At 38.7% G+C, this 27,924-nt stretch overlaps 1 protein-coding gene across 1 annotated transcript; it reads right to left on the reverse strand.

Annotated features, from left to right (window-relative positions):
- Positions 1 to 14,509: 14,509 nt before the first annotated feature.
- On the reverse strand, positions 14,510 to 19,898 carry prokr1b (prokineticin receptor 1b). Its single transcript, XM_039783237.1, has 3 exons — positions 19,695 to 19,898; positions 18,259 to 18,892; positions 14,510 to 15,893 (listed from the first exon to the last, which is right to left on the reverse strand). Exons 2-3 carry the CDS (start codon positions 18,723 to 18,725, stop codon positions 15,188 to 15,190), a joined length of 1,173 nt encoding a protein of 390 aa, XP_039639171.1. The 5' UTR covers positions 18,726 to 18,892; positions 19,695 to 19,898; the 3' UTR covers positions 14,510 to 15,187.
- Between the last annotated feature and the right edge of the window lie 8,026 nt (positions 19,899 to 27,924).

A 27,924-nucleotide genomic window follows, 5' to 3' on the forward strand; every position in this document is an offset into this window, starting at 1 on the left:
GAAGGGGACGGGGAGTTTCTACTCTAACGTACAGGCACCACAAACTCAAAAACATACTATAATGAATAAAAAGGTGACCATTGATTTCTGAAATATTTCTTTTATTTAAATAAGAATGCAGTGCTCTTCATTTTAATGTCCACCCTGATATGGGCATTGATTAGGAACTTCTGCATTCTAAGTTGATAAAAACTATATGAAGATACTTAGTATGTATATATATATATATATATATATATATATATATATATATATATATATATATATATATATATATATATATATATATATATTAGTCTCATAATAAAGTAAAGATGAACCGAAAAAAGTGTGAGTGTGCGCAGGTTGATGTTTGTCAAAAATTTATTTATTGCAATTTATAGCTCCCATCTCTGCTAGGAGACAGAGTATAAAAAGACAGAGGGAAAAAGAGCAGAAACTAAAGAAAATTGGAGAAATAAATCGACAGGGGAAGCACTCTTTTCTCAAATCTAGGGCTGTCAGCGTTGCGATTAATGGCCGAGCAGAACGCATTAATCACATGCAGGGGCGGTTCTACATTGAATGTCGCCCTGGGCGAGACCCCCTCCGAGCGTTCACAATCTCTACCTCCAACATTGCCAAAAGACACAAGACACACAGAATAAATATTCGAAATAGCACAAATCCTTCATCACACGATGTGAAAACACACTTAAGAGAATGTAATTACTACACTATAGCACTAAGAACAGAAAACACAAACTACAACTAAAACCTGACCTTTCTGGCCTTCCTTGATGCAAAATCATCAATGATGTCATCGTATGAAATCTGCCCGGCCCACCACATAAGATCACTGACTGACTGACTGACTGACTGACAGATAGATAGATTTTTATTGATCCCAAAAAAATGGGAAATACCAGTGTTGCAGCAGCACAATATCAGACACACAGCACACACAGAATATAAATGAAATAATAGGATACAATATACATGAAATAATAATAGGATAGAACATAAGAACAAATAATTTAAAATATATACAAGTTGGGAATAAAACTGTACAACTGTTTAACTAGTATTGATAAAGCGCTCCCCTGAATATGTATACCAACTCCTACTCCTAAAACTACTAACGCCATGTAATGAGTAAGCAAGAATCAGTGAGAGTTGACACATTAAATACTTCAACAACCATTTATTAATACACTAAAACTGTATACTCCTAATTAGGGTTGTGCCGATGGACGATATCATCGTCCATCGTGATGGCTGGCCGACATCACGATGGAGAACAACCATCGTGATGTCCCCCCCCCCCTCCCGTCAAACACACTAATCCTAGTTGCGGGCGCTGGACGGGAAACTGACAAGTGCGTCGGTCTTAAACTAGCAAAGACACAAAGACAGGACATAGGGCTCCTTAAGTGGAAGCTACTTTTTCCCCCTTTACGTGCAACCTATTTGTGAAAAAGACCATCGCTTTGAGCAGACTGGATTGGCTGTAGTGATACATTCTCTCTCTCTCTCTCTGTCAGTTGTAGCTCGCTCTACCTTCTAGTAACGTTGGACACAGCGGTCGAGTGAGAGAGAAAAAAGCGTTAAAAGTGGAACGGTATCACACTTTCCTTTCTCCCCTCGTTGGACTAAGTTTGTCGACACTACTCTGTGCGTGCATCAATAAGTAAGTCTGAGGTCCTGTAGGTACGGGACGATGTTATGCAGGATTTATGAATGTACGTTAGCAACAGTAGGCTAACTCACGAGGGTGCTATTTTATGTGTGAGCTAATATTGCGCATCTGTTCCGATCTGTTCATGTGCGCCGCAAGAGTTATGTTTCTGTTTATTGAATGCGTTATTCAGTGCAAACATAACCGTGAATGTAGTTTAAACGCAGTAATGATGGTATGTTAGGTTATTACTGTCGCTCTGTTGAAGGCAAACGTCCCACTGTACTGTCTTTACGCAGATCACGGACATCTGATTGACTTTACTGCACCGTACTTAAGTGAAAGTAGGTCAAGTTGTAAAACCTACCAGCAGGGCACCATTCACCATTTATGTAAAGCTACCAGCTACCCCCGGGCCCGATATCATCGTCCATCACGATGTTTTACTGTAAACATCGTCAACTGCCAATTTAGGGGACATCGCCCAACCCTACTCCTAAAGAATCATAAAACAAGCTATATATATATATATATATATATATATATATATATATATATATATATATATATATATATTATTTCAAGAGGCCCTGTGCTTTAATTTGAAGAGGTCTATCATGAGAATTTGTCTGTCAAGGCAGATACAAAAGCTACAATTCTCGTTAAGAAAGTTTGCATGATGTGCAACGTTTATATACGCTACTAATGCAATCATACAGTAAAGCATGCCTACTTTTTATTGTTGTAGTGTTATCACCAACAGTTTTTCCACCACTCAGTTTTATCAAGGGGTTAAAGTGATGGTTCGGAGTAATTCACCCTAGGGTCCTTTGCACCATGACCTCGAGCCAAACACCCACCCAGAAGCTTTTTTCACCTGGGTCTAACATTGGGAGAGTTAGCGTAGAGTAGCGTTATCAGCTGAATAGCTTAGCGCAGGGGCTAACGGACCACGTTTGTATCTGTTAAAATTACCCCACTAATAATGCCGGAAATGATACCAAACGTCTACAAGTAGTACAAATAGGTTATGCTCTCATAAAACGATGGATTGGAAAGTTTGTAAGTACACCAGAAGTTTATGTAAATAACACTTGCCTGCTGGCTTCTGCTCTCTGCTGTTGTTGCTGCTGCAGTAAGACGAGTGCTTAGGGCCGTCTACAAATTACAACAAAAATATTTATTAATTAAACTTTTTTTTTTAAAGTAAGTGCTGTAGTATAACTAGCAGGAGACAAGTAATAATTGAGGTAAGTTTGGAGACATTACCTTATTTAATCATTGAATTAATAAATATTTTTGTTGTAACTCTTTTCGGTGTAGTAATTTGTAGACTGCCCTAAGCACTCGTCTAACTGCATGTAGCAGCAGCAGCAACAGAGAGCTGAGGAGAGCAGGCAAGTGTTCATAAACTTCTGGCGTACTTACAAACTTTCCAATCCATCGTTTTATGAGAGCATAACCTATTTGTACTACTTGTAGACGTTTGGTATCATTTCGGGCATTATTAGTGGGGTAACTTACAAGATACAAACGTGGGTCCATTAGCCCCTGCGCTAAGCTATTCAGCTGATAACGCTACTCTAGCTAACTCTCCCAATGTTCGACCCAGGTGAAAAAAGCTTCTCGGGGGGTTTTTGGCTCGAGGTCATGGTGCAAAGGACCCTAGGATGAATTACTCCGAACCATCACTTTAAGTGTTTTAAAGGGAATTGTGCTTACCGCAGGGTCTACCTCACTCCCTCATCTCTGTCCCTTTCCTCCTGAGTCTCCTCCCCACTGTGCATATGCCACTGCTGCCGAGACCGACATCACTATCATCGGCCACGGGAGCTGATGAAGGTCCTGCTACTGCCAAAAACATATATTTCGCTGCTTTCTTTTATTTGAGCTGCTTGGGTAACTTTGTTTCATTTTGGCGTTTAGACCATTGACATAAAAGAAAGTTTTAGACTCAACTTGCTCCGTCTCTGTGTAGGCTACTTCCTACTTCTCCTGTCACTTTGTGTTTATCTTTCACGCTGCAGCGCACTGTTACAGACTAGTCCATTTCATTGTGAAAGGGGGTGTTGACCTCTCTCAGCAAGCAGGGCGCCTGCAGCTGCTGGGGGCGCTGATCTGCCAATTCCCCACAAACTGAAATTATAGAAAACAGAAAAACGCTTGCGGCGCAGATGATTTTTTTTTTATTATTAAGTTCTTGTACCGCCCCCCATGTGACATGAAAAAATGCCGCCCCGGGCGGCTGCCCGGTTCGCCCATACCAAAAACCGCAATTTATTAATTTATTTTCACTTCACTTCATAACAGGTGCCTCAACAGGCTACTATTTTGACCCTTTGCCGCACCTTTACTTATCATCAAGCTGCCATACTTCCTCTTAACACATCCTCCTGCTGCAGGCATGATGGAGAAATGCAGCAGCAACACAATTATGAATGGCGCTTTTTATTTTCCAAAACTCCCGGACGGCTCGTAGACAAGTCAAAAACCATATGCACATTGTGTAAAGCCGAATTAAAATATCACCGAAGCACGTCAAGCTTGAGCTACCACCTACGAGCTAAGCATAGTACAGTTAACGTGACTCAGGTTGATGCTAGTGGGCTCAGCACTGTTTTGGAGAGTTCTACTCGCCGACCTGTTGTTGAAACCAAAGTGCAAAGTGCAAACGCTGTCTCATCAACCGGTGATCACTGGACGTCAGTGAGTAATCAAAATTATTTAGAAGTTACTGCACACTATATTGACTCTGGTAAGTAGGATTATTAACAAGACCGAATAAGAACAAAAATGTACACCTGACAGCATGTAACGTTAGCCTACCTTAAAACAGTGTAAAGTGTGACTGTATTTCACTGTAGAGGATTCCAACACCGGGACGTAACAGTCTGCTCTGCAGCGCAGCAGATGTTGTCGGAATTAAACAACACAGATGGTGCGTTCACTTAAAACGGGTAGCCTCGTGGTGCATTCACAGTAATTGTAAAATACCATTTCCCAGCTGGTGGTTGTTTTTGTCATTCAACAGTAATTTACTGGTGAAATAAGTTATAGTTATTACATTATTATTAAATCTTTAATTTTGACCATGGCCTTAACAATAAACAAGTTCCTGACTGTTGTTTAGTACCCTTCTTTTTTTTCTTTTTTCTTCTTTTGTTTACAGTAAATAAATAATAAACTAATACAAATCTTAAAGTCAAGTTTATAAAGTAACTTTCTTTGCATTCATTTGATTCACAATCAAGATACACTGGTAAGAATTGCTTTCCATTGTTAATATGTACTTACTGCAAAATAATAGAATTTTAATCATGTGATAAAACATGCGATTAATCGCGATTAACTATAGAAATTCAGCGATTAATCGTGATTAAAAAAAATCTATCGTTTGACAGCCCTACTCAAATCATGTGAACACTTTTGTGGATGCATTTGAAAAGGCTTCTTTTTCTTAAAATCGGAAAGGGAACCAATTTGATGTTGCAATGTAGTAAAAAATAGCTTTTCAAGTTGGCCAAGTTGCCTACTTCCATTTGTGTTGCCTCCAACTGTGACCTTAATGTAGCTGACCACACAACACAGTTGTTGTCTTTAACACATCTTCCTGTTTCTGCTTTCAGTCAATTGCACAAGTCTAACATTTGTCTCGATGCAGCATTGACTTATATCCTGAGCTTTGCAGGTATCACTTATTGTATACCTGTCAATTATATCACTGTATCATTTTCAGGTAGTTGTTTGTAAACAGAAGCAGAAAGATATGTCAAAGGCAACACTTTTATGGAAACATCAAATAAAGAAACACAGTTGAAGCTGACAGAATGGAGTTTTACCCTGCTGACACAAAGCAGAGTTGTCATAATTTTCAAAACAGTCAAACTTTTCGATTGGATCTGTGCCGTGCTGTCAGATTGCCGCCTTTGCCAAGGTGGAGTACATCAAAACTCTTCAGACTAAAAGTCAATCAACTGTTCAACAGAGACAGACTATGTCTGCAAGATTGGACCTGTCACCCATTAACAGCATTTCAAATGAGTATGTTCTATCATTTGCTCAACTTCAACACTGACTCCTCAGCTAACACATTACAGTACTGAAGATGAAAATGTTTTCTTCTTTATGGAAAAATATATTCCATGAACTTCATGATGTATTAAGTGACAAAAATGGCCGTATAGAAACAAAAATAAATCTAATATATATAATAAATTCTCATTTAGTTTTTCTTCCAATTTTACAAGATAAGGTCTTCCTACCTTGGCTAATATGACTACATTATAATATTATGTGTGAAGAGTATGTGATATACATATACAACCTTGTTTTTGATGAAATACAATCCATAAAGGAAGTGTGTAATAGTGTGTGAGTAATACATCTTATGCACACACATGTGAATTCATGAAATGTTGGTCATGCCTACTGGCTCCTAACTATAATTGACATTGATAACCCATCCCAAATCAACATATTTTAAGACTGTTTAAGGCATTAGGCATACCAGGCCAGCATGATTGGAGCAACAATTTTCTAAAATGATATATGCTTTTTTGTAGTGATAGCTGTACAGTAGAATAATCAGATAAAAATTGATTATTTCAAAGTCTGACCCCCTTCTACACATAAGACAGATGACTGAATTTCCCTAAAGGCTGGATCCGTTAAATAGGAATGTAAGTAGCATGACAGCGCCGTCAAAGCTCACTGCATGCTTGATACTAAGTATGATACTCTCTACATAATTCACTCTATCGCTTTCTTATGCAGTATAAGCAGATAATTGGATGCATGTTCTGTGCCTTCTTCTAAATAATCATCATTTGGAATCTACTTTATGGACTTTGCCTTTTAATATAATAATTAATATAATAATAATAATAATAATACTATTCACCATTTCAAGACAATAAATCATCATCAGTGTTTTATGATCTGCCAGCTCTATAGGTTTAGGTAAACTACTGGGTTAAGGCAGCATCACATCCTATATCATATATTCTTTTTGACTTCATCCCCACCCGGCATGAAATCAAACAGGAAACCATCCATGCAACTGTGTCATTAGTTGTTAGAGTGGCTCAACCCTCTCATCATGGGGATGGCGTAGTGATGACAGCAGGCTGTCAAGGTCCAGATTTTACTCACTCTGGAACATCAGAGAGTTAGAGGAGGAGAACAAGTAAACAAAGCTGGTCATGTGTACAAGTTCCCATCATCTATCAACTCCCTGCCAAGACCTTCCATCAATAACACACTCACCAGCTCAAGTACCAGCAGGCTTGAGACCTTTGTCAATCACATTTTTCAGTTACTGTCTGCATGGGCCAGAAGACTCATGTCAAACATGAAGGCCCTGTGATGATACAGGAGATGGATTACTTTGGGAAGTGTGGGGGAGAGAGTAATCAAAGCCCAAACAACAGACCAAATGTATGGCATTCATTTGACAAAAAAAAGTTATCTGTACAACGGAGACAACATTTTACTTCGGTATTATGGCATGAAAATTATATTCTACTTCAAACTTACCTTTGACCACTGTGATCTCATTTAGACAGCTATATAAATACAAATGGAACACATTCGTTATTATACAAAACAATAGGTTTCTTTAAGACATATTAACTATTAAATAGTAATTTCATGACATTTTAAATTATTTAACTAGTACTCTCTCATGCCTTTCTCTCTCGTAAACCTTGTTTCTTTACGCTGTATTGCACTGGTCGTTTATTGTGACCTGTACAAATCCAATGAGCCTCTCCAGTGCCATGGAGAGGGGAGTAAAGACAATTAAGTGTTCTGGTTTGCCGGCTTAAGAAATGGCTTCTCCTTCACCCCAGGGATGACAAGAAAATAAGGAGAAAGGTCCTAAACTGTTTTTTGTGTTACAGTCTGTGCTTTGGTGAGAAGGCACACTGGAGTGCTGCCATGAGTGGTTTAAATATCCATATAACTTAAATATATATACTACTAGTTAGAAACATTGTCATAAACATGCACATGCGTTAGTGGTACATTTCACAGTAATAGGTTATCAATCTGTCACTGAATCTAGACTTTGGCACAACAGCCCCATTGTTGAGATATAAAACAAGTGATATGCATTTACTTTCTTTGAGGAACAGAAACCAGTTTACAGACACAATGTTCCTATGGAATTTATACTGAGGCACTGTGTCTTTGTTTCCATTCAAAATCCTACATGGTTGCCTTAATCCAGTTGTCTGATATTGATTGTCTAATTTTGATTTGTCACTACTGTATGGATGAAATGCTTAGTCAATACTATAATCAGAATCAAAGATAGTATATGAGAGACACTATCATTTCTGCTACACAGTATCATGTTTTGTTGAAATAAACTCAGGACAAACTGACATGAAATGGGGTGATTTCATCCTGTATGGAAAGTAAATACTCCAGATTGAAATGCCTCCCAGCATGACCTTGCAAATGACAAATTGTGTGAATTATTTCAAACATCTTCTGACCTTTTGTCCACCTTCTGGTTTGTCATACAATGAAACATGACAGCAAAAAAAGTGGATTACTGCAGACGGAGACTGCACTACTTAGATAAATGGTTTTGACAAGCAACCTCTTGCAATATTGACTATGCTCTCTCAGCTAAGATATTATATTTCCTTAACCTTAAATATTTAAATGCATTATACTTAATTATGTACATACTGTAATATTATCATGCTCAAATTCCCCATGTAGATAACAGGCTACTTTGTCGCATTGCACCCAAAGAACCACATTACTGAAGCATTTATAGCAAAGCAGCATGCGTACTGCTCTGCTTGTTAAGTAGAGCCATGCCATAAGGTTCCCTATATTTCATTATAAACATGTTTTTGAATTGCAACTGCAATTGCTTTACACCAGTTGTGTCAAAGGCAAAACATCAAACGGTTATTAACTTCAAGGTATCCAAGCTGAGCAGCCAATTAGAAAACAGGCATTACTTAATTAGTTGAGTTTTAAAGCATGTACATGTAATATTTAAAAAAAAGATACAAGTTTGTGTATATACAAATACTCGCATCTAACTAATACAAACTCAAACTAAAAAAAGGAATCCATTGAAGTTGAATTGAGGTTACAGCCAATTCATTTTATGAGGATTGTTCTTTAATAAAAACATTAAAAAAAACTCAACATCCTCTCAGTTCACACACTGCTGTTAAGAGATGCCTGCAACACTGTATAACAAAGGACAGCAGACAAGCAGACATTTAAGCTGTTAAATGAACAATATTGATCAAATTGTTCTCTAGTGAATCATTATTCATGACCAGCCAATGATTTGCTGTCACAGGATGTCTCTTTCCTGCAAAGCTGTGGGCCATGTAAGGATAGGGAAGTGCACAAACATCACATTAAACTGCTAAACGGCCCTGGAGAGATGTCTAAAATTCATTAGTCCGCTGGACATGCTAGCTCCTGGCAAGACCTACACACCTGTTGATCTAAAGAGGAGATACTTGCCTCTGTTTCTTCAAGAATGTATTGCACAAAATCTACCTAGACATAAGCATTTTCTGTCTAGACTTTTTAAGGCAATGGTGCAGGAATGATGCACACATGTGAATGCATTTGTAAAGGTTTAAGGAGTCAAATTCTCCATTTAATCCTAAATTTAGACAAAAGTAGAATATAGAAATAAAAGTTTGTCATTTGGATGTGTTTCACTGAGCTTTGAAAAGACTATGCTGCAGGTGTGGTTTGAGACGTCCATACGAATGTTTTGATATGTTTTGACAGGGTCTGTTGCCATGAATCTGGGTCACTATTGGTGCAAATCCAAGCTGTTGTCGTCCACAAATGAACAAGCAGCATGTCTCTAGAGCCACCTTTCAAGTCTAAAGCCATATGTATTTGATACTCAAAAGATATATTTTAATTGGATTTTTTCTTTGGAATAGTTTACAGTAGAAATGTTTACCATATCACAGTAATTGCTATCATTGGGCTCTATCTTGGTTGAATCACATTGACAGGTAAGATTTCTTCCAAATAGATATAAAGATTTGGGTACTGATTAGTCTATATCGACAACGTTTCATTTACGGGATAGTTCCGGTGCCACAGGAGGTTCCGCCAGATGTCCCTCATTTTTGGCAGAATGTCCCTCACCTTCCGCTTTCTTTGTGTTGGCATTCTAAACTCCGGGTTGTATTGGGAAACATCCTCCGAGCTAGAACCGACAATCAAATTATATTTATCTTTTTCGAGTAAAATTCTCATCACATACTCAACAGCCATTTTAATTCCAGAGCTCGCCTCCCTAGTGTACGTACACGTTCCACCACCACGTTCCTTCCCGAGGCTATTTTTCAGAGGCACCGTTGCTGTGCCCAGCACTTAGACGATTGTGATTGGTTTAAAGAAATACCAATAAACCAGAGCACGTTTTTCTCCTATCCAGGAGGAGTCCAGGGTTGTGTAGAATTGCCAGACCTTTCTCCACAGCGCTGTGGAGATAAGTCTGGCAATGTGAAACTAGCTACAGATAAATGCTGAGATCAATGCTAAATGCAAATTCAATTTTGCCATTTTTTATGACAGGTGAAATTTAATTGCCATTTAGGGAAAAGAAGGATCTCAACATGAAGTCCTATACAGTACGATCCATGCGCATTCAGCAAGGATGAGAAGAAAGAAAAAAAGAAAGAAAGAAAGATGCAATTTCTTGTTAATGTCAAATATGGCTTCCTGGATAGAGTCAACCTGCTGGATCTGCTTCGGATGACAATAAACAGCCTGATCGCTCTGTAAGGAAGAGGTTAACATGGAGACACTTTTACATTGGGCTCAGGAAGAAATTTGCTGGACACTGTCAGACAATAAAACCATTTTATGGTCCGTGGAATTCAGACCAGATTCCTGCTGTTTACACTGACAGAAAGTATACAGTAGAATGGAGGGAACCCTGTGAGTTCATGCTTGCATCATGCAGTGGATAAAAAGTCTATCCTGACATTATTTCTTTTTTATTTTCGGGTTTTGCTAAGAAACCTATTTCAATATTGTTGAAGAAACTTTGTTACAGAAACCATATTTTGTTTGCATTGAGCTGTGACATAAGTGGTCTTTTATTTGAAGGGACTGTATATTCTATTCTATATTACATAGTTTACACATCAATAGGATTTGCTATTACTGCAGCCTCTTGTGTAATTACCCTTTTCAGGTAAGAGAAATACTAGAAAAGTCTAATGATGACCACTTTTTAAACAACACAACAAAAAATAATAATAAGAGTATGTTCATGCTCAACATGTTCAATGTCATTGCAAATGTCTGTATAGGAAAATATGTGACTTCTTCATGAGTAACGGTGGTGAGTAAACAGAAATGAGCCCATTGGAGCCAGACAATGAAAATATGAGCTGCGTCTTTCAAAATGTTGTTTATTTGTGCAACCTTTTATTGTAGGTTCTCCAGGAAAATAAGGAGCAGGGAAAGAGAAAAACACACCTGCACTAATTGACACTTTACCCACAGGGGGCAGAGCACAGAGACTAATGTGGACAATAAGCAAGGACCCTGATAATGGCAAAATAAACATTTCCTGGCTTCAAACATCAGCCTTTAAGAAAATTAGCATAAGTGGCAACCATATTTATAAGCCGGTGACATTACATTCAAGAACCTAATGGCCAAATCAGGAGAAGGACAAGAGTGATGCACACTGTACAATGAGGTTGATAAGTTTAAAAGTCAGCTTAAGCAATTTAAAGCAAATGTCTTCCAGAAACAATTATCTAATCGCTACTGTTCCTATTTTACAGATGGTGAATGATTAGGAGCTTGTTAAAGTGTGTATGTGAATTACAATGTGAATTACCTTTTTAAACCACTGCTGTGAGTTAACATAAAGCTGGTATAGGCAGTCAGTGGGTCACCATGCCTTACATAACAGTAATCTAATGATGCACCCTCATTTCACAACCACACCTGCAGGTGGAAAGTAACTAAAGTACATTTTCCACCTCTTGCTTTAAGAGCTGCTTAGAGTAAGTGTGTTACTTTTACGTACAGTGCTTTACAGAGGGAAATGTTGTCGCTTTAAAGTACTCCACTACATTTGTGACGCATTTAACTACTTTACATTCAAGAATAAAAAAATGCAATAATAATAATAATAATGTGTTTTGTGATCAATATCTTATTTAGTATCTCAAAACAAATAAACCTTATTACATGTAGTTCACATCCAATGTTCACAGCTTGTATAGGGGAGTACAAAAACACAAATCAATTTTTGCAGACATGTGGTATATAATGTACATGCGGATTATATATATCTCCCTAACCTTGTTTGTTTGTGTCCCACAAGCACAGCTGGGTGCATATCTCTCTCTCTCCCCCCAGTTTCTCCTCCTTGTTCTTTCTTTTCACTCAGGCTTCTCTGTGCTGGACCATTGTCCATCCTGGGACCTCTCTCTCTCCCCCCTGGCTGTTGGTGCTTCATTCCAGATATTTTGGATCTGGTCCTTCAGCCTCTCCTATTGTCTCTCTCTCTCTCTCTCTGCCTTGTTTGCATGTTGTCCTTCTCTCTCTCTCTCTCTCTCTCTCTCTCTTTTTTTTTTTTTTTTTTTTTTTTTTTTTTTTTTTTTTTTTTCTCTTCTCTCTGTTTGTTTCTTTCTCCTACTTGTGTGAATGGTGGGGACTTGAGCTTTGTCTCTTGTGAGTCTGTGTAGTCTGTCCTCTTTCCAGGTCTCCATGGTGGAGAGAAGGTCATGAGACTTTAGGTCCTTTCTGAAGTTGCTCCTTGCGGATGCATTCTTCATATTTCTTCTACAATCTATCTATAATTTGGTCATACTATGTGTCACTGTGTGACTGAACTGTGTGTTCAGATTCAGATGTGGAAGAGCATACAGCAGAACACATATTAGTAGCTCCCATCTTACCTCTCTCCCCTGATTAGGAGATGCGCTTAAGGTGTGGTTGGAAGTGTCCTCAGTGTCTGTGGCCGGCAAGCAAAGAAAACACAACAACCCAAAGAAAACCTCCACACTCAAGATTATTTACAATAAGCATATGCAAAAACACTAGCTGCCTGGCCACACTTTGTGACACTCCTCCCACCTTGAAGGATTGTCGTCCCGACAACCATCTCACTATCTGTAACAATCTGGTTTAAATTCTCTCTTGTTGACCTACGAGGCAGGTCAACATTGGTCTGACCTGGTTGTGCAGGGCCCCCGAAATTTCTGCCACTTCCTCTCTCAGTCTCCATCCCTGGAACCTGGAAAATGTCAAGTTAGGGTTTCTACTCACCTGCCTCTGGAGCTCCTTCCCCCAGCCTGCAGGTGGAGTATCATCTGGCCCTTTAGTGTGTGTTGCAGTTGAGCTGAACCGTTATTAACCCCCCATTTCTGGAAGGCCTCTCTTTACCAGAGGCTATTCTCCTAGTGTGTGTCCCACACCTTGTTTAAGATTAAAAAATGTCACTCTGACATCCACAGCTGTGGTCTGGCCTCCATATAAACCGAATAAAGTCAAATATTTTCTCAGCAGTGTCTCTTTGTTGTCCCTCTATAACAGTAAATAGAAAATCATTTTTTTCTCTTCTGTATATCTTAGAGCCCTGAGAAGGGCTTTCATCCTATTTTACCAATCAACATATTGCATTAAATTTTTACTGTCAAATTTTGGGCCAAGGGAACCCTCATATACCATAGCCTTATCATACTTGGGGCCTGTGTACTGTATTAGCTGTGCTAGCTGCTGCTTGGCTGTCGATATTTGATCCTGTGTTCAACAACTGGGGATTTGAAGGACCTACTGTAAATGTCTAATTTGTGACATTTGTTCTAAACATTCGGTATGATAATATTAGGTGTTTGCTTACTGGTGAATGAGACATAAAGTAAAAATGCGGTCCTTTCTCTGATCTGCTCTGAAGCAGCAAAGCAGCGCTGCTCCTGCATGTCTGTGTCTGGGTTGGAGCCCTGAGGGCAGGGGGAGGGGTTAGACTTTCAAATCTTGCTAGCTTTTTAACATCACCAACCCTTCCTTTAAATGTAGGAATCCAATTGACTCTAGAATATATTCAGAAGGTAAAACATGGTCATGTTTTCAGATGTGACAAGTTATTCTAAATAATTCCTTGTGATACTTTAAGACATTGACATACAACCTATTTGGGACTTTCATTGCATTTTGGCAGTGAATCATAAGATATTCCCAGTGTCCTATAACAAAAGTAAGCTGGCATGAATTTGCTAGTATAATTCAGCAGCAGATGCATACTGAAATGTAACATTCATGAGCTGGTAGGTTGTTAACGTGTTCAACAATGGGTTTCAGGATTTCAAATTAAAAAGAGTAAAGGTTCAGTGCACAGAGTAAACCTATAAAGAAACATTTGCATGTTGATTCTGTGAAAATTACACCAAAACCTGAGGCTTTCTCTTGGTGTTTAAAAAGGTGAAACCTTTCAAAACTTCTTATCATCCACTGTGCATTTCTAATGTATCCACAGGAAAGATATAAACATTCATATACACTATTTATTTAAGGACCCAGGTATGTCCCAAAGGTGCAGGAACAGCACATGTGTACATGAGTCTTACTGAGTCTGTACTTGTGTTCCAGTATCCAATGTTTGCAAACATGACTAACAGATACATCCCACCACTCCTGATTCTATTAATTATTAAAAACAAAAAATGGTACAAAAACAGTATGTGCAACATGATTGAGAAAAGCCAATGAATGGACTGTTCTTTAGCCTCTCATTATTTCTATGTGCATGTCTATACATAACGAAGTTTACGAAATAAGCAAATAACAGTACAGCTCAATAAATAAAAGGAACTTTTCTTCAGTGTTTCATTCTTTATTATAATAAGCACACATGAAGTCCATTCATCTACAAAGAAAGCATGCAATGTATTGATTATTTTTCAAGGACAAATATTCAAGATGTCTTTGTTGGTTTATCACTCCTTTAAATGAAACTTCTCAATTCTTTACATTCCACAAAATGACATCTCCACTAATCCTGAATATTTACAAAAAAGAAAAACAGAAAAGTCAAAATTTAAAATAGAAAAGCAATGGTCAATGAAAGTATTTCTTTAGTATCTAGAGTTAATTGACCTTACTAAAATGATTTAAAACGAAACAGGTAGAGGCGATACAAAGATGAACCTGTAGTCAACATAATAGATCATTGAGGGCAGAAGCAGCTGAATTTACAAGTCTTAGATGTAATATATCATCTTCACATGATACAACACTTCACAATAACACAGTGAATCGTCACAGTGTGCACAACAATTACATTCCATATGTACTGCTGCTGACTAACAATGTTAGAGATATATTGCCCCATTTATCAATGTACTGTTAGGGTTTGAGCTTTCCTTGTGCTTCATTATGCTCAATATCTTTTCAAAATGTGATTTAAACATGACAGAAATGTTCATCTCAACAACGTAGTTTCTGTATATCAACAGCCTAAATCTAAATGACTGTTATATTAAAGACTTCTTCTCTTCACCTCAAGTGAATGCATTCAATCTCCTCTGTTCCAGGCATGGAGGAGTCCCTAATATCCATCTCATCCACAGTCTTGCTGGGTGCATATGTTGACCTCCAGCGCAGCAGTACCATCTTCCTTAAGTACTTAACTGTGTTGTTCTTAACGCTGACAAAACATAAGGTATTAATCATGCTGTTGCTCATGGCAATGCACTCAATGATGTAGAAGGCCACCAAGGAGTTCTTCTGGCGGGAGATGAGCGTTGGGTGGAAATCTCGTAGGATGGTGAAGCCATAGTACGGCGCCCAGCACATTATGTACACTGTCAAAATCGCGATCAGGACCATCACTGTCTTGCGCCGACAACGCAACCTCTTCCTAATCTGCTCCGTCTGAAAGCCTGGGACATTCTTGAACCAGAGCTCGCGGGAAATTTGGGTGTAACACATTGCCATGACAATAACGGGCCCAACAAACTCCACAGCAAAAACAAACAGGAAGTAGGACCGGTAATAGGCCTGCTGGTCCACAGGCCATATCTGGGCACAGAAGACTTTGTGAGTGGTTGGGGTGGTGCTGCCATGAGGGTACATGGTCTCAGAGGCAAAGTAGGCAGAGGGAATTGATATCAGAATGGGAACAATCCAGACTCCTGTAATAAGGCAGTAGGCGGTTTGGAACTTCATACGTGGCCTCAGAGGATGGACTATAGCCATGTACCTGGAAGAACACAGACATATTGTTGCAGTGAAGAGGCGGAAAATAAGCACGTAATACAATGCAATCAAACTGCCCTTTTTTAGTAGTTTAAATGCTGTGAGAAATCCAGAGATTCAAAAGGCTCTCAGTCACTCATGGAAGATTAAAGTTTAACACACAGTGCTCCATTATTCAGCAAACTGAATTTTTCATATTGGTAATAGGTCAGTAGGTCTTTTATGGAGTTAAAAAGTATATTTTGCTATTGAAGTCTTGGCAAATGCATGAACTGACTAAAAATTGGAGTTATTCATATCTGTTAGAAATGTTGACTATATAAATATGTATATGTTTATATACTGTATATTTTCCTGTATTTTCAATCCCTGCATGTTTATATAGTAAAGAAAAAAATACCCAATTTTAATATGAATGGGTCAACATTTTCAATGTGGATATACACTTCATATCTTAGGAATTTCATACAGTCAAAAACAAAATTTACAAAGTCTTTTAACACATGAGGCAACATTTTGGGAAATGTGTATATAATTATGTGTAAAACTGTTATATTTACACACTGTATCTGATTTGTTTACCTGCACTTAAATGTAAAAACTATTTTCAGTTCTCACTGTCCAATGTTTCTCTGTTTACTGATCGTGTTACTCCACCACTTGTTCACAGACACGTCACTTAAGTTGATCAGCAACAACATTACACAGCATACTCTTAATTAGATTCTCATTAATATATACTAGTAATGTATTGACAGTGGACGATTAAATGCTGTTAAAATGTGTCAGTTAGTTGTTCAATTTAATTAATCTGTCTAAATTAGCAATTTAATCAAATTATTGTATTATACCACCCACAAAGAAGTAAATGATGACCCATTAGCTGAGCAGAAGTCCTGTGGATTCTGCATAACAGGCCGGCTCAGTAAACTGTTGTTAACACAAATAAGGTCACAGGTGGATTATTGACTAATACCTTTACTTTGGCACACTAAACACTCATTATCCAGCCTTCACGTTAGTTAAGTCAGTGTTTCCATTTGTGAAGTTTAGAAAACTGAACTTTTTACCAACAAAACAGAGAAGAACAGTAGATAAACAGCCATAGCTTTATTGCATTGTGCAAAAGTAACTCAAGTATGCCACAAGGAAGGCAAAAATCAATAGTAACCATTTGAGTCACTAAAACGTTAATCAATTCTTACATAACCTTGAATGTAGGGATTTAAGTATCCAAGACACAGGTGCAGGCAATGAACCACTCAGTTCAATCAATTAGAGAGAGGAAATGCTATATTTTGTCATTATGTGGTTAACATAGTCACCAATATAGTTCTAATGATCTGTCCTTCACCCAAAGCAATCACGGTCTTAAGCATTGGTTATCGAGTTTTGTTACTCCCAGGGGCCTTTTCAGTTTATGTGAATATAGCCTTGGACTTTTTTTCACAGCAGACTGTCAGTGTACAGTAGGAAACGCACAGGTGTTACTAATAACATTAATGATGGCTCTGTTCTATTCCTATACACCTGGCTGTGCTTTTTCTACGCTTACATGTCCACATGTCTTCTGTTATAAAAAGCCTATTGGAGGTTATAATGTATATGTTGTTTGGGAATCTGAAAACCTCCTATTTTGTCCTTAAGTCATGAGGTCTTTTATGTCTTATTGAGTACTGCTGAATACAGGATTTATTGGTATGTAACAGTATGATTTCCTGCTCAACCTGTCGGTTGTTGACGCATGTTTTAAGTATATTTCAGCCTGTGCTAGAAGGGGACTAAATAGATAATGTAGCAGATAGGCTATACAGATTTATCATAAGATGATATCTACCTGTTGCATGCTGAACAGAGTAGCAAGGGAACTGTTTTTAGACTTACAGATTAATCAAGCATTAATCAATGTATGTTGTACACAGCCTTTGAAGCACTAGTGATAGATTGCAGAAACACAAATCTTATTTTTTTTATAAATTGTATCAAGGCAAATCTCAATTGTTGCAGTACAGTGCCAGTTTCCAATAAAGTTAACATGTTTAAAATTTATTTTACAATACAGCCATTTTTGTTCAAAAGAGCAAGAATGATTATATTTGTTGCTTGGATAAATCTAAAAATCAGCCAAGAAAAATCAGGAAAAAAACAACAACATAAGTGTCCCTATATCTCTCACAGGCAATTAATGACTGGAATGTAATTCAATGTCGTCTTTCAGCAGAGGAGATTATATTGCCAGATAAAAAACATGAAAGCTTTGTTGATTCACATCTCTGTAGACAATGCTGAAATGTTTTTGAAAGAAGCAGTGGCTTATTAAATTGAACACATACACCCACACTGAAATATGAAAGAAATAACACACTCACCTGTCAACCGCAATAGCAAGCAATGCATTTGTGGACACGTAGAGGGACACTGTACGGAGATAGTTGACAGAGGCACACAACACTAATCCATGATCCCAGGAAAGCTGTTTCACCACATAGTAGTCTACCAGGAACGGGCAGCACACCACTGCCACAATGAAATCTGAGATGGCCAGATTGGCAATTAGCAGGTTGGTGAGGTTGCGGAGCTTTTTGTAGCGTGTCAGCGTGGCAATGAATATCAAGTTTCCAAACCCACAGACAAGCATGATGCAGACAAGCACCACACCAATAACAATGGTGGCCACAAAGAAAGCCTGGCCCTGCGTTGTGTCTGGGATCTCATCAGGAGGGATGCCATAGTCCAAATCATAGCTGTCCATGTAATGATCCAACTTGCCTGCTGGAAGACTCTCCTGTATCTCTGTATAAGCTGTTACCATATGGCTAATGTTGGAGTCCCCCATGTCTTTGCAAAGACAATACTTTTTATTTGAGAACAATTTGATCCAACAAATTAGGTGAAAAAATATTATGCTTTTTGGTACATAGTGCCTTGAAAGCAGTTTAATTATTGCGTTGTTTGTGTGAATTTGAACAGGATTAATCTTCTTTGGAAACAGCACATCTTCACCTGAAAAAGAAAGTTCCCATCTCAGCATTACTCATGCAGGGTCAGAATTCATGGCATCAATATGATCAAAACAAATTACAATTAATCTAATGAAAACTGTTAGTTGGTGAGGTAATTATATCTTGCAAAGGCCTTAATGTAATTTATTAGGACGGTGTGACTTTACAGCAAGCCAACTAAGCCGACTAAGCTTAATGGGATGGCGTGGCATTTGATTTTCTGCAAAAGTGGTCACTTAAATCCCCCTGCAAGCATATGAGGTAAAGCAAAAGTGTAATATAAAACCAATTAGAAGAAGAAAAAAAAACATTTTACCAGATTCATATTGATACAGTAGCACAATAGTTTAATTTAAGAGAGACAATGATTATGATGATGTTTTCAAATAGCTTGGTGATTTAATGGGATCTTCTGCTTCATTAAAATACATGAAATAAGTTATTGCTTAAGGATATCAGTAATGGTCTATTTTTAAAGCAATGCATGCAAAATAAATTAAAAAACTACAGAACTAGAAGGAAAATGTAAAAAAAATTTGGTAAAGGGCTCTGAAGAAGTTTATAAAACAAAAGATGGCTCTATTAAGCTGCAGGGGGTCTCAATATAGAGTATTAAGCTGTTCGAGATCATCACATCCTGGAGGGGGATCACAGTCTTTGAATTTAAATAGGGTAAAAAAAACACTAAAATGTAGACGAGAGAGACGCTTTCTCTTTCTTTGTTAAAATAAATATGAATCTCTAATAACTTACCAGGGATAAAACCCAGTGGATTAAAACGAATCGTTTTAAAAGACACTTACCAGCAAACGTTGTCCCACGACTTATCTCAGCTGAATAATTAAAAAGTATCTAATTGCCCGCGCTGTGTCAGGCAAGAAACGAGCCGAAGTGCTGTGTTATTATTATATTATTGCACAATCCCACCAGTGCAGAGACAAGGTCCCTCTATCAGCCTCCACGCACAGCGATTCTCTCTGCTGCCAGTCCGCTCAGCTCGGAAGAAAGGAGCTTGGAAGAAATTAGGATGGGGGGGTGGGTGCATATGTTTCGCTTCTGCCTCAAGTGAGAAATCCGAGGAGTGTTTCAGGAGATTGCGCACGGGTGTTCACAGGGGCAGAAGTTCACAAGTTAAATGGACGTCCACAGTGTCTATGTTCTTTACATTAAAAGCTACGTTAACATTTGCCATTTCTCACAAGAGTGACGGATGAGGAAAGAGGATTTCAAACATAATAGGACATTCACAAACAAACAAACTCATATCTTCGCCTCTTATAGGTGATTAATTCTCTCTTTTAATTGTACTGTATATATGTTAAAACTGAGCTTAGAAAACAAAACAGTTTTAAACAGTTACTTTAAAAAAACATTACATCTATCTATAAATTGCAGGAACGTCTTCTTCTGTGTGTGTGTGTGCGTTAAGCACATATCTCTTGAACCGTTAGTCCGATGGATTTCAAACTTGACAGGTGTCTTGCTACGGGCACGAGTAAGTGCAGTGCCAAATGCAATTGACGTATGGATTAAAGCAAAAAAGATATTAAAAAAAAAACTTTTGCCGCTCTAGCCGCTTGGACTCACTGATGTCCAGAGACAGAGAGCAGCAGAGCAGATAAAATGTGGCACCCCACATACACCCACACCACAAAAAAACGTTGTACTACTTTAGACTGTCTTTGACTTTGAATAAACAAACAACAATTCTCGAATTTAAGGATGTATCAGAATCCCACACATGCAAGGCACAACCACAAATAAGTGCAGAAAGAGTGGATCCACACCTTATAGGCATTATTTATCTTAGAAAGCGGACGTATCTGTATATATATCTTTGGCGATGGGTAACCAATACAAACACCATGCAGAACGCTTTAGAACAGCGGAGGGACTCTTTTCCTGCTATTGTATTAGTATAATTGCTGTGAGTTTGGACAGAACATAATGTAGCGCCTAATCTTAGGAATTATTCAAACTTACATGGCGCGAAATCCTCAGAGAAAATTCAGAGGAACCAGGCAGATACATCATTTTACAGTTGATACAGTTTTCATCAGACTCACCCTGGGTCGGGTTAATTAAGTCGCCAAAAATAACTCCGTGAATCAAATCCTTTTACTTCTCCTGTTAAAACAACCCCCAAAAAAAACAAAAAGTTTTTTTTAAAAACAAGGAGAAAAAATTTTTAATTTAAATTAGCAGTATTTGATCAAATTCGCCACTTTTGAATATAGTACTAGCACTTTCATACTTTCTCAAAATAGCTATTTTCAAATATACGAAGCCTCGATACAACATGAAACTATTTTTGAGTATCACCAGGGGCTCTACACATGAACGAAAGCATTGACAACAAATCCTTTGTGTACACAGATTTACTAAAAAGAAAGGTTTTGAGGAACCAACCGCAGCTGTTGTTGTTTCCGGTCTACCACTTCAGCAGTCAAAACGAAGCTCCATATATCACTAATTAACAACAAATTCATAGGCCTTAAATCACAAGGTCAATATTTTTAACAAAAGAACCATATTCCGTGCATTTATATGGAACGAAGCTTTAGGAGCTTTCCGTCTTTACTCTCCTCCCTGTTACGTTGCATTCGGAAGTCAATTGTTTTTTACTGATAAAATGGCTGCGGCCGGAAACAACAACAACAGCTGCGGTGAGTTGCTCAAAAACGTTCTTTTTAGTAAATCTGTGTACACAAAGAATGTTGTCAATGCTTTTGTTCATGTGTAGAGCCCCTGGTGATACTTCGAGCATAGTTTCATGTTGTGTCGAGCCTTCTTAGTATTTCGAAAATAGCTATTTTGAGACTAGCATAAAAGTGCCCCCAGCACTCCCATTCAAAAGGCCATTTGACCCAAAAACGAGAATACGGTCAATCTTAAAAGTGGCGATTCGGTCCTAAATATGTTTTTAAACTAAAGTTTGACTCACGTACATTCACAAAAATACCCTAGGATGCATTTTGGCGAGAGTTACGCTTTAACCGTCAAGCCACTAAACCTGTATGAAAATGAACACCTCTGCTGAAATGTTAAATTCGTTAACGACACACGACAACACCGTCGCTAATACGCTAATGTCTGATTACTGTCTGATATTTTTTGATTACATTCTGAATCTGCAGCGTTCTCTGTCAGGTAAACACAGTAGTACAACGTCTTCCTCTGATGTGGAAGTAGCCTACACTGTAAGTCAGTAGTAGGCTATACAGTGGAGTTGCATATTAAGTGGTTTGGTCCTTCCGTAAGTCATTTTGGGGAACAATTTGGTTTTGATGAATTCTACAAGCAGCAATACCACAGGCCAAGCAATCGCCCGTTCCAAACGGGCACTGCACTAGTTACATTAAACCTGCAATAAGTGATTGTTTTGGCCACTTCGGGGCAGGAGAAACATCACGCAACATATTTTCACTTTTTGGGCCCTATCTTGCACCCAGCGCAATTGCCTTTGTACACCGACGCATGTGTCATTCCTATTTTGCACCCGACGCACAGCGGACTTTTCCCTCCACAGATGCACGTCGGTAAATAAGGGAATGAATTTGCGCTCCCGGAGGCGGTTCAGCAAAAAGAGAAGGCGTATTCAGGCGCAAACATTCCCTGGTGCTATTTTGCAGTTTCAGAAAACAATTCCGCCACAGACCAGGAAAAACCTAGTCTAAAGTCAGTGGCGCTAGTCTAAAGTCAGTGGCGCGTTATTCAGATGCTATTTTAGGGGCACATGTTTGGCCATTATGTAGCATGTGCACAACACGCATACACTTTGCTTCTCTCATCTACACGGATGCAGCAGTTCCCATTTTTGCAAACCATAAAATATTACTGAAAATGTAGGTGTTTGGATAGGTCAGGAGGCACTTTACAGTACAGTCCTCAAAAAGTCGAAGCATTCTTTGTGGCTTGTTGTGTTTTACACAACATTTCCATGAATCATGGATGTGTGGATGACATAAATGAGGAAATATTAGAGGACTTAAGGAGACGTGATGTTGAACTACAGCGGGATTGGACACTTGAGGGTCCGGGAGTGGCAATGCGTGTTGTGCTCCTGGTGGAGCGGGTGGATGGAGATGGAGTGGGGGGAGGAGGAAGGGGCAGGTGGTGCGTTTGGAGGCCCACACTCCATGGCTGCAGCATTCCTCTCCAGACTTGAGGAGATGCGCCTGAGAGGCCGCAGCAACATCGCCACCCGGCCAAGACGGGCATTTATTACATCCCGGACAACTCCCGCTGGCGTGCGCCAGGCAAATCCGCCATCATAATAGCAATCCGCTATGGAACAAGCGCGCCTGCTCTTAAAGGGAATGTGAGATGACGCTCTGATTGGTTTATTGCACGTTACGCCCAAACCACACCTAGCTACTTCAGACCAACCCATTTTAGATTTGCGTCGGGTGCGAGACTCATTTATCCTGCCGGTATAATAGCAATAGCGCCCGAGATCCACCCACAAAGCTACTCGCGTTTCACGTTTGATGGGCAACATTTTGGGGGGCATGGTCATTATTTTTAATGGAGAAAGTAGATGTGCTCTCCTGGATGGTTACTGGTTTTCAAAGTTCAACCAAATTGAATTTTGACCCTAGATGTGCTGACCTCTAAGATGTGCACTCAGGGGCATTCCATTGTGACGGTAAAGACCTAGTGGTTTTGTCACTGGGGGCATGTCAATGCTTTCTCCAACAATTTCAATGATGTTGTGCTAAGTAGCAAATTTCGTTTTTGTTTGTATCTGTGATCTTGGCAGCCAGGGACATAGGATAGAGGGATTACAGAAAGTATAATCCCCTTCACAGACATGTATCCACTGCAGACAGTGACTAAAATGACTGGCCCACCACTGCATTGCTTTAAGTTTGTCAGTTTAGCTGTCAGGCAAATTTCGCAGTTGAAAAGTTACTGCATCTTCTGGAATCCCACAACGAAGCGATTTTCTTGTGTTCCATTGAAAATGAATGGGGGCGAACGTTGCGTTGTGCCATGCTCAATGTGTCTTTACTGTGAATTGCGGGATTTAAAAAGTATACCTTCTTTCTTCTTTTTCTTAATGTTCCATTAAGAGGCTGAATATCTAAAATGATTGATGACACAGTGTATGAGTACCTGTGGTTAGATTTTCCTTCAATTTAAATGTCTTTAGTTCTCAAGTTGCCTAATGCAGATATTAAAATGTACATACAGAATTTTAAAGCTCATAATAATTTTTCGAGCCAGGCAGTGAATCACAATCACTTGTGAACAGGATGTCATCTAAGGGTTTCTTTGTGTCGCAAGTGCTCTCCTCTCTGCTGGACTCAGATAAAAAAAAAGTACTGTTTGGTGCAGGTCATCAATGTATGAGATGTTCAGGAATATCTTTGCTCATAAGAAACCATTTTCTGCTGTGAAAAAAAGTGCTCTATTTTAGAAATTCAATAAAAAATTGTAATCAGCCATTCATCAGGTTGAGTGTGTTGATAATGCATTGCAGTATTCCTTAAAAATGCTATTCCTTGAATCAATGAGAATGATTGGCAAGACTGTGAATTTAATGTAATCTTTTTTTGTCTTCTTGCTGGTTGGGGGTCTATGTATAAACAGAGCTGTAAAGCTGCCACCACCATATCTCTGTGGTTAACCATCCTGAACAGCAGATGAAAAGGCACAGGCAGCAGCACTGATGACTTTTTAGGATCAATTCCTTATTGTGTTGGAAAGCTATCACTGCTGGGTTTTGTATTTCCTCTAACAATCATCTGTCAGTAATGGCGGATGGCTTTTTGTGTCCTCTCACATTGAGTGCAGCGTGCTGGCAGATATAGTCAGCGCAGTTTAAACATAATAACGGATAACAAGAGACACTAGTGAACCAGCAGACAACTCCTTCTGTCATCTACAATTGGCACAGAACTTTAACATATCCACCCTCAGCTCATAATAGATGAGAGAACTGCCTTTGCATGCTCCTATTATTTTTTATTACCCTCTAAATATTATAGGCTACTTGCTCAGCCTTGCTAGTGTCTGTCACTGAAGCCCAGGAGGCCTGACCAGCAGGATAAACACTAGGCTTTCATTTCCAACTCTGGACAGCCTCTAATCTCAACCGGGCCTCGGATTTACTGCCACTCGTAACCAATGAATATAGATGGAAAAAAAGATGGCAGTTTGATCTTGAGGTTCTCTCCTCAGCCATGGAGAATATGCACAAGACCTATAATCTATGGTCTCTGCTTGAGGTTGGACATATATGATGTAGTTTATTGGTGAAAATGTTTAGGGGAATAAGCAGCACTGAAACAGAATGCATACAAACATATACCCTATATGGGGTTTAAATCTGAACACAGGCAGTCTGTTTTGGCTAAATGTCAGTTCTGTTGGAGGAGCTGTCGGCCAAACTCCCAGTATTCAACCATTCTCTCGGCCATACGGTCATTACTAACCATTCTAACTGGTGTTTACTCCCCCCCCCCCCTGCATTGCATTCTCTATCTTAAGGTGAATGCATTTGTGTTGAAGGAAGTTACTGAATTTCCAGCTGGGTTTACTTGCTTCTGTAGGACACAGGAGTGTATAAATATGCTTGTGGGAGCCCTTCTTACTATCCAAATCACAGAAAAAATACACATTGTTTGTGAATCACTTCCAAATCAACTCTTTAACTGGCTGCAGGTTAGAGAAGACCTTAAATGCCACTTAACATTTCCTCCTGCCACAGTTCACGACACGGTACAAGACAGAAAAGGATTTCAAACCAATTTCACAATAAAATGTGAGTGACATACCATAACAGCAGAACCGGTTTAAATGGAAAGATTACACAGACTGTATTTTGTGTCGTTGTAGAGGAATCATACTTAGCATCTTTCAAAGTTGCAACCCGCTGTTGCCCTCCTGCTAATGTAACATTGAGGCTTAAATCACTCACCATACCACCAAATCTTTGGGTGCGGATCCTCCTTTTGTCTCCACAACGGAGGGTCTTGCAGTTGCAGCTGGTAATTGAGGCTTACTTGCTTACTTGTATAAAACACATCTTTGTTGTTTTCTTTCTTCCTGTTGATTCTGAAAGCATATCAAAAAGCTGCTAGCCTATCGCTACTGCTAACATATGAGCCTGATCTCCACTGAACCGGAAATACTTTTTTTTATTATAAATATATAAACATTAATAAAGATAACATATTTTAAAATATATGTTAAACACATATTAAGCATGTACCTATAAGAAAGGGCTTATGTTCTGCTGTTATAATAAACAATTAAAACGTGAGTTGTCTGATTGAACTGATGTTATGGACACATCCTTAATCTGGTGTTGGCAGACTCTACACAGTTTGTCACGCAACCTGCAACACTTCGTTCTGTGTTGAATGACATTGCAGTGTTCATACAATCACAGAAGCGGATGAGCACCTGAGAGAAAGTAAAGAGAAGTAAAGGTCAACGCCATGGGCGACTATCTTCAATAGGGGAAACGTGATGGTGGGCCAAAGACGTTCAGTTCAACAGCTGGTTAAGGGGACTCAAGAAAGCCTAAAGAAGTATGCCAGGGACTTCAAATATGTTCAGAAGGCAGCAGACCACTTGGTATTGTGGGCACATGAGAAGCTTCAGAGCCACACTACTGTGAGGCCAAGGTCCAGGGTGGCCTGCCAGAAAACAGTGTGAAAAAGAAGAAAGCTATAGCAGGTGAATTGGCATTGGATGAGAGTCCATCAGACCATTTCTGTGAGTATGAGGTAAAAGTCCAAAATTTTATTCTGGACAGAGTGGCAAAAGACATCAGGTCTCAGTTTGCTAAGCACCGTGTCTCAGGACCATCTGAGAGCCTTTATGCTGATGACAACTGAGAGGAATGATGGGCTTGCACAGGGATGTTATGACAGACCAGAGTGCATTGCTGCACCGCCTCCTGACAACTTTTGCTCTGTTCTCCATTTCTCTCCTGCATTAGAAAGTCAGTATCTGTATGCATATGGGTGTTGTGGCATAAAACAGTAGCACACTCCAAATGCTAACATTTGCTATTTCAGAATTTTATGAATATGAAATCAGGAAATTTCCACAACTCCCATTGTATGTAAACAAAACACTGTATGTAAACAAGCAGATTGTGTTTTACCGTTTCCTTTTTTAGATGGGTATGTATGTATAGGACGTAGTATGAAAACATTGTTTTTGTGTGGGTCAGGTTTGTGACCTAAAGGGCAACCAAATGGACAGCAAGAGTCAATCATCCATGAATGAATAACCAACCTACCAGCTACCTGAGCCACATGCCAGGGTGGTCTGTGTGTACCTTTCAACTATCTTTTCTGAATTGTTGTGCGTTGTGTGAATATGTAGTCTGAAAATAGTGTGTTTACAACCTGCTGGTTGTAATTTAGTTCTGTGTTTAAACACATGTTGACTGTAATATTTTAAATAATTCCGATAATAAAAGCAGGCTATTATATATATATATATATATATATATATATATATATATATATATATATATATATATACAGTATGCAATTTATGCCTCTATAGGTCCTCAATCAAAACAATAACAAAAGATGAACTTTGATGACATTGTGAAGTAGCCTCATGGGACTTGTTGTCTTCATTGTTAAACAACCACCATTTCCATTGAAATCAGCCTGACGTGACTCAGGCAGAAATAATGTTCACGGATGAGTTAATGCATTGAAGTTTTATTCACATTAAGTCACTTTTATTAACGTTTATTCATGTTATGTAATTTCATTCGAATGAAATAGCCGCAAGCAACGTTAGCTAACGCAACCTTCACTTGCTAACTTAGCATTTGAGTCGAGTAGCTACTGTAGCTACCTTTATGAGTGCGTTGAACGTTGTTGTAACGTTATAACATTACCATAATCAGCGTTTCCCACAGAATTAGATTCTACATATTCTTCTACATTTCTTTGTGCACTTGACAAATTAGCTCATATACCAAGTTTTTTGTGTTTACTAGGTAAAAGTACAGCAGGTAAAGGTTACATTATCTCTGGTTATATGTATTTGATC

This window comes from Perca fluviatilis, chromosome 19 (assembly GCF_010015445.1).
Source record: "Perca fluviatilis chromosome 19, GENO_Pfluv_1.0, whole genome shotgun sequence".
In the NCBI taxonomy this organism is placed as follows: Eukaryota; Metazoa; Chordata; class Actinopteri; order Perciformes; family Percidae; genus Perca; species Perca fluviatilis.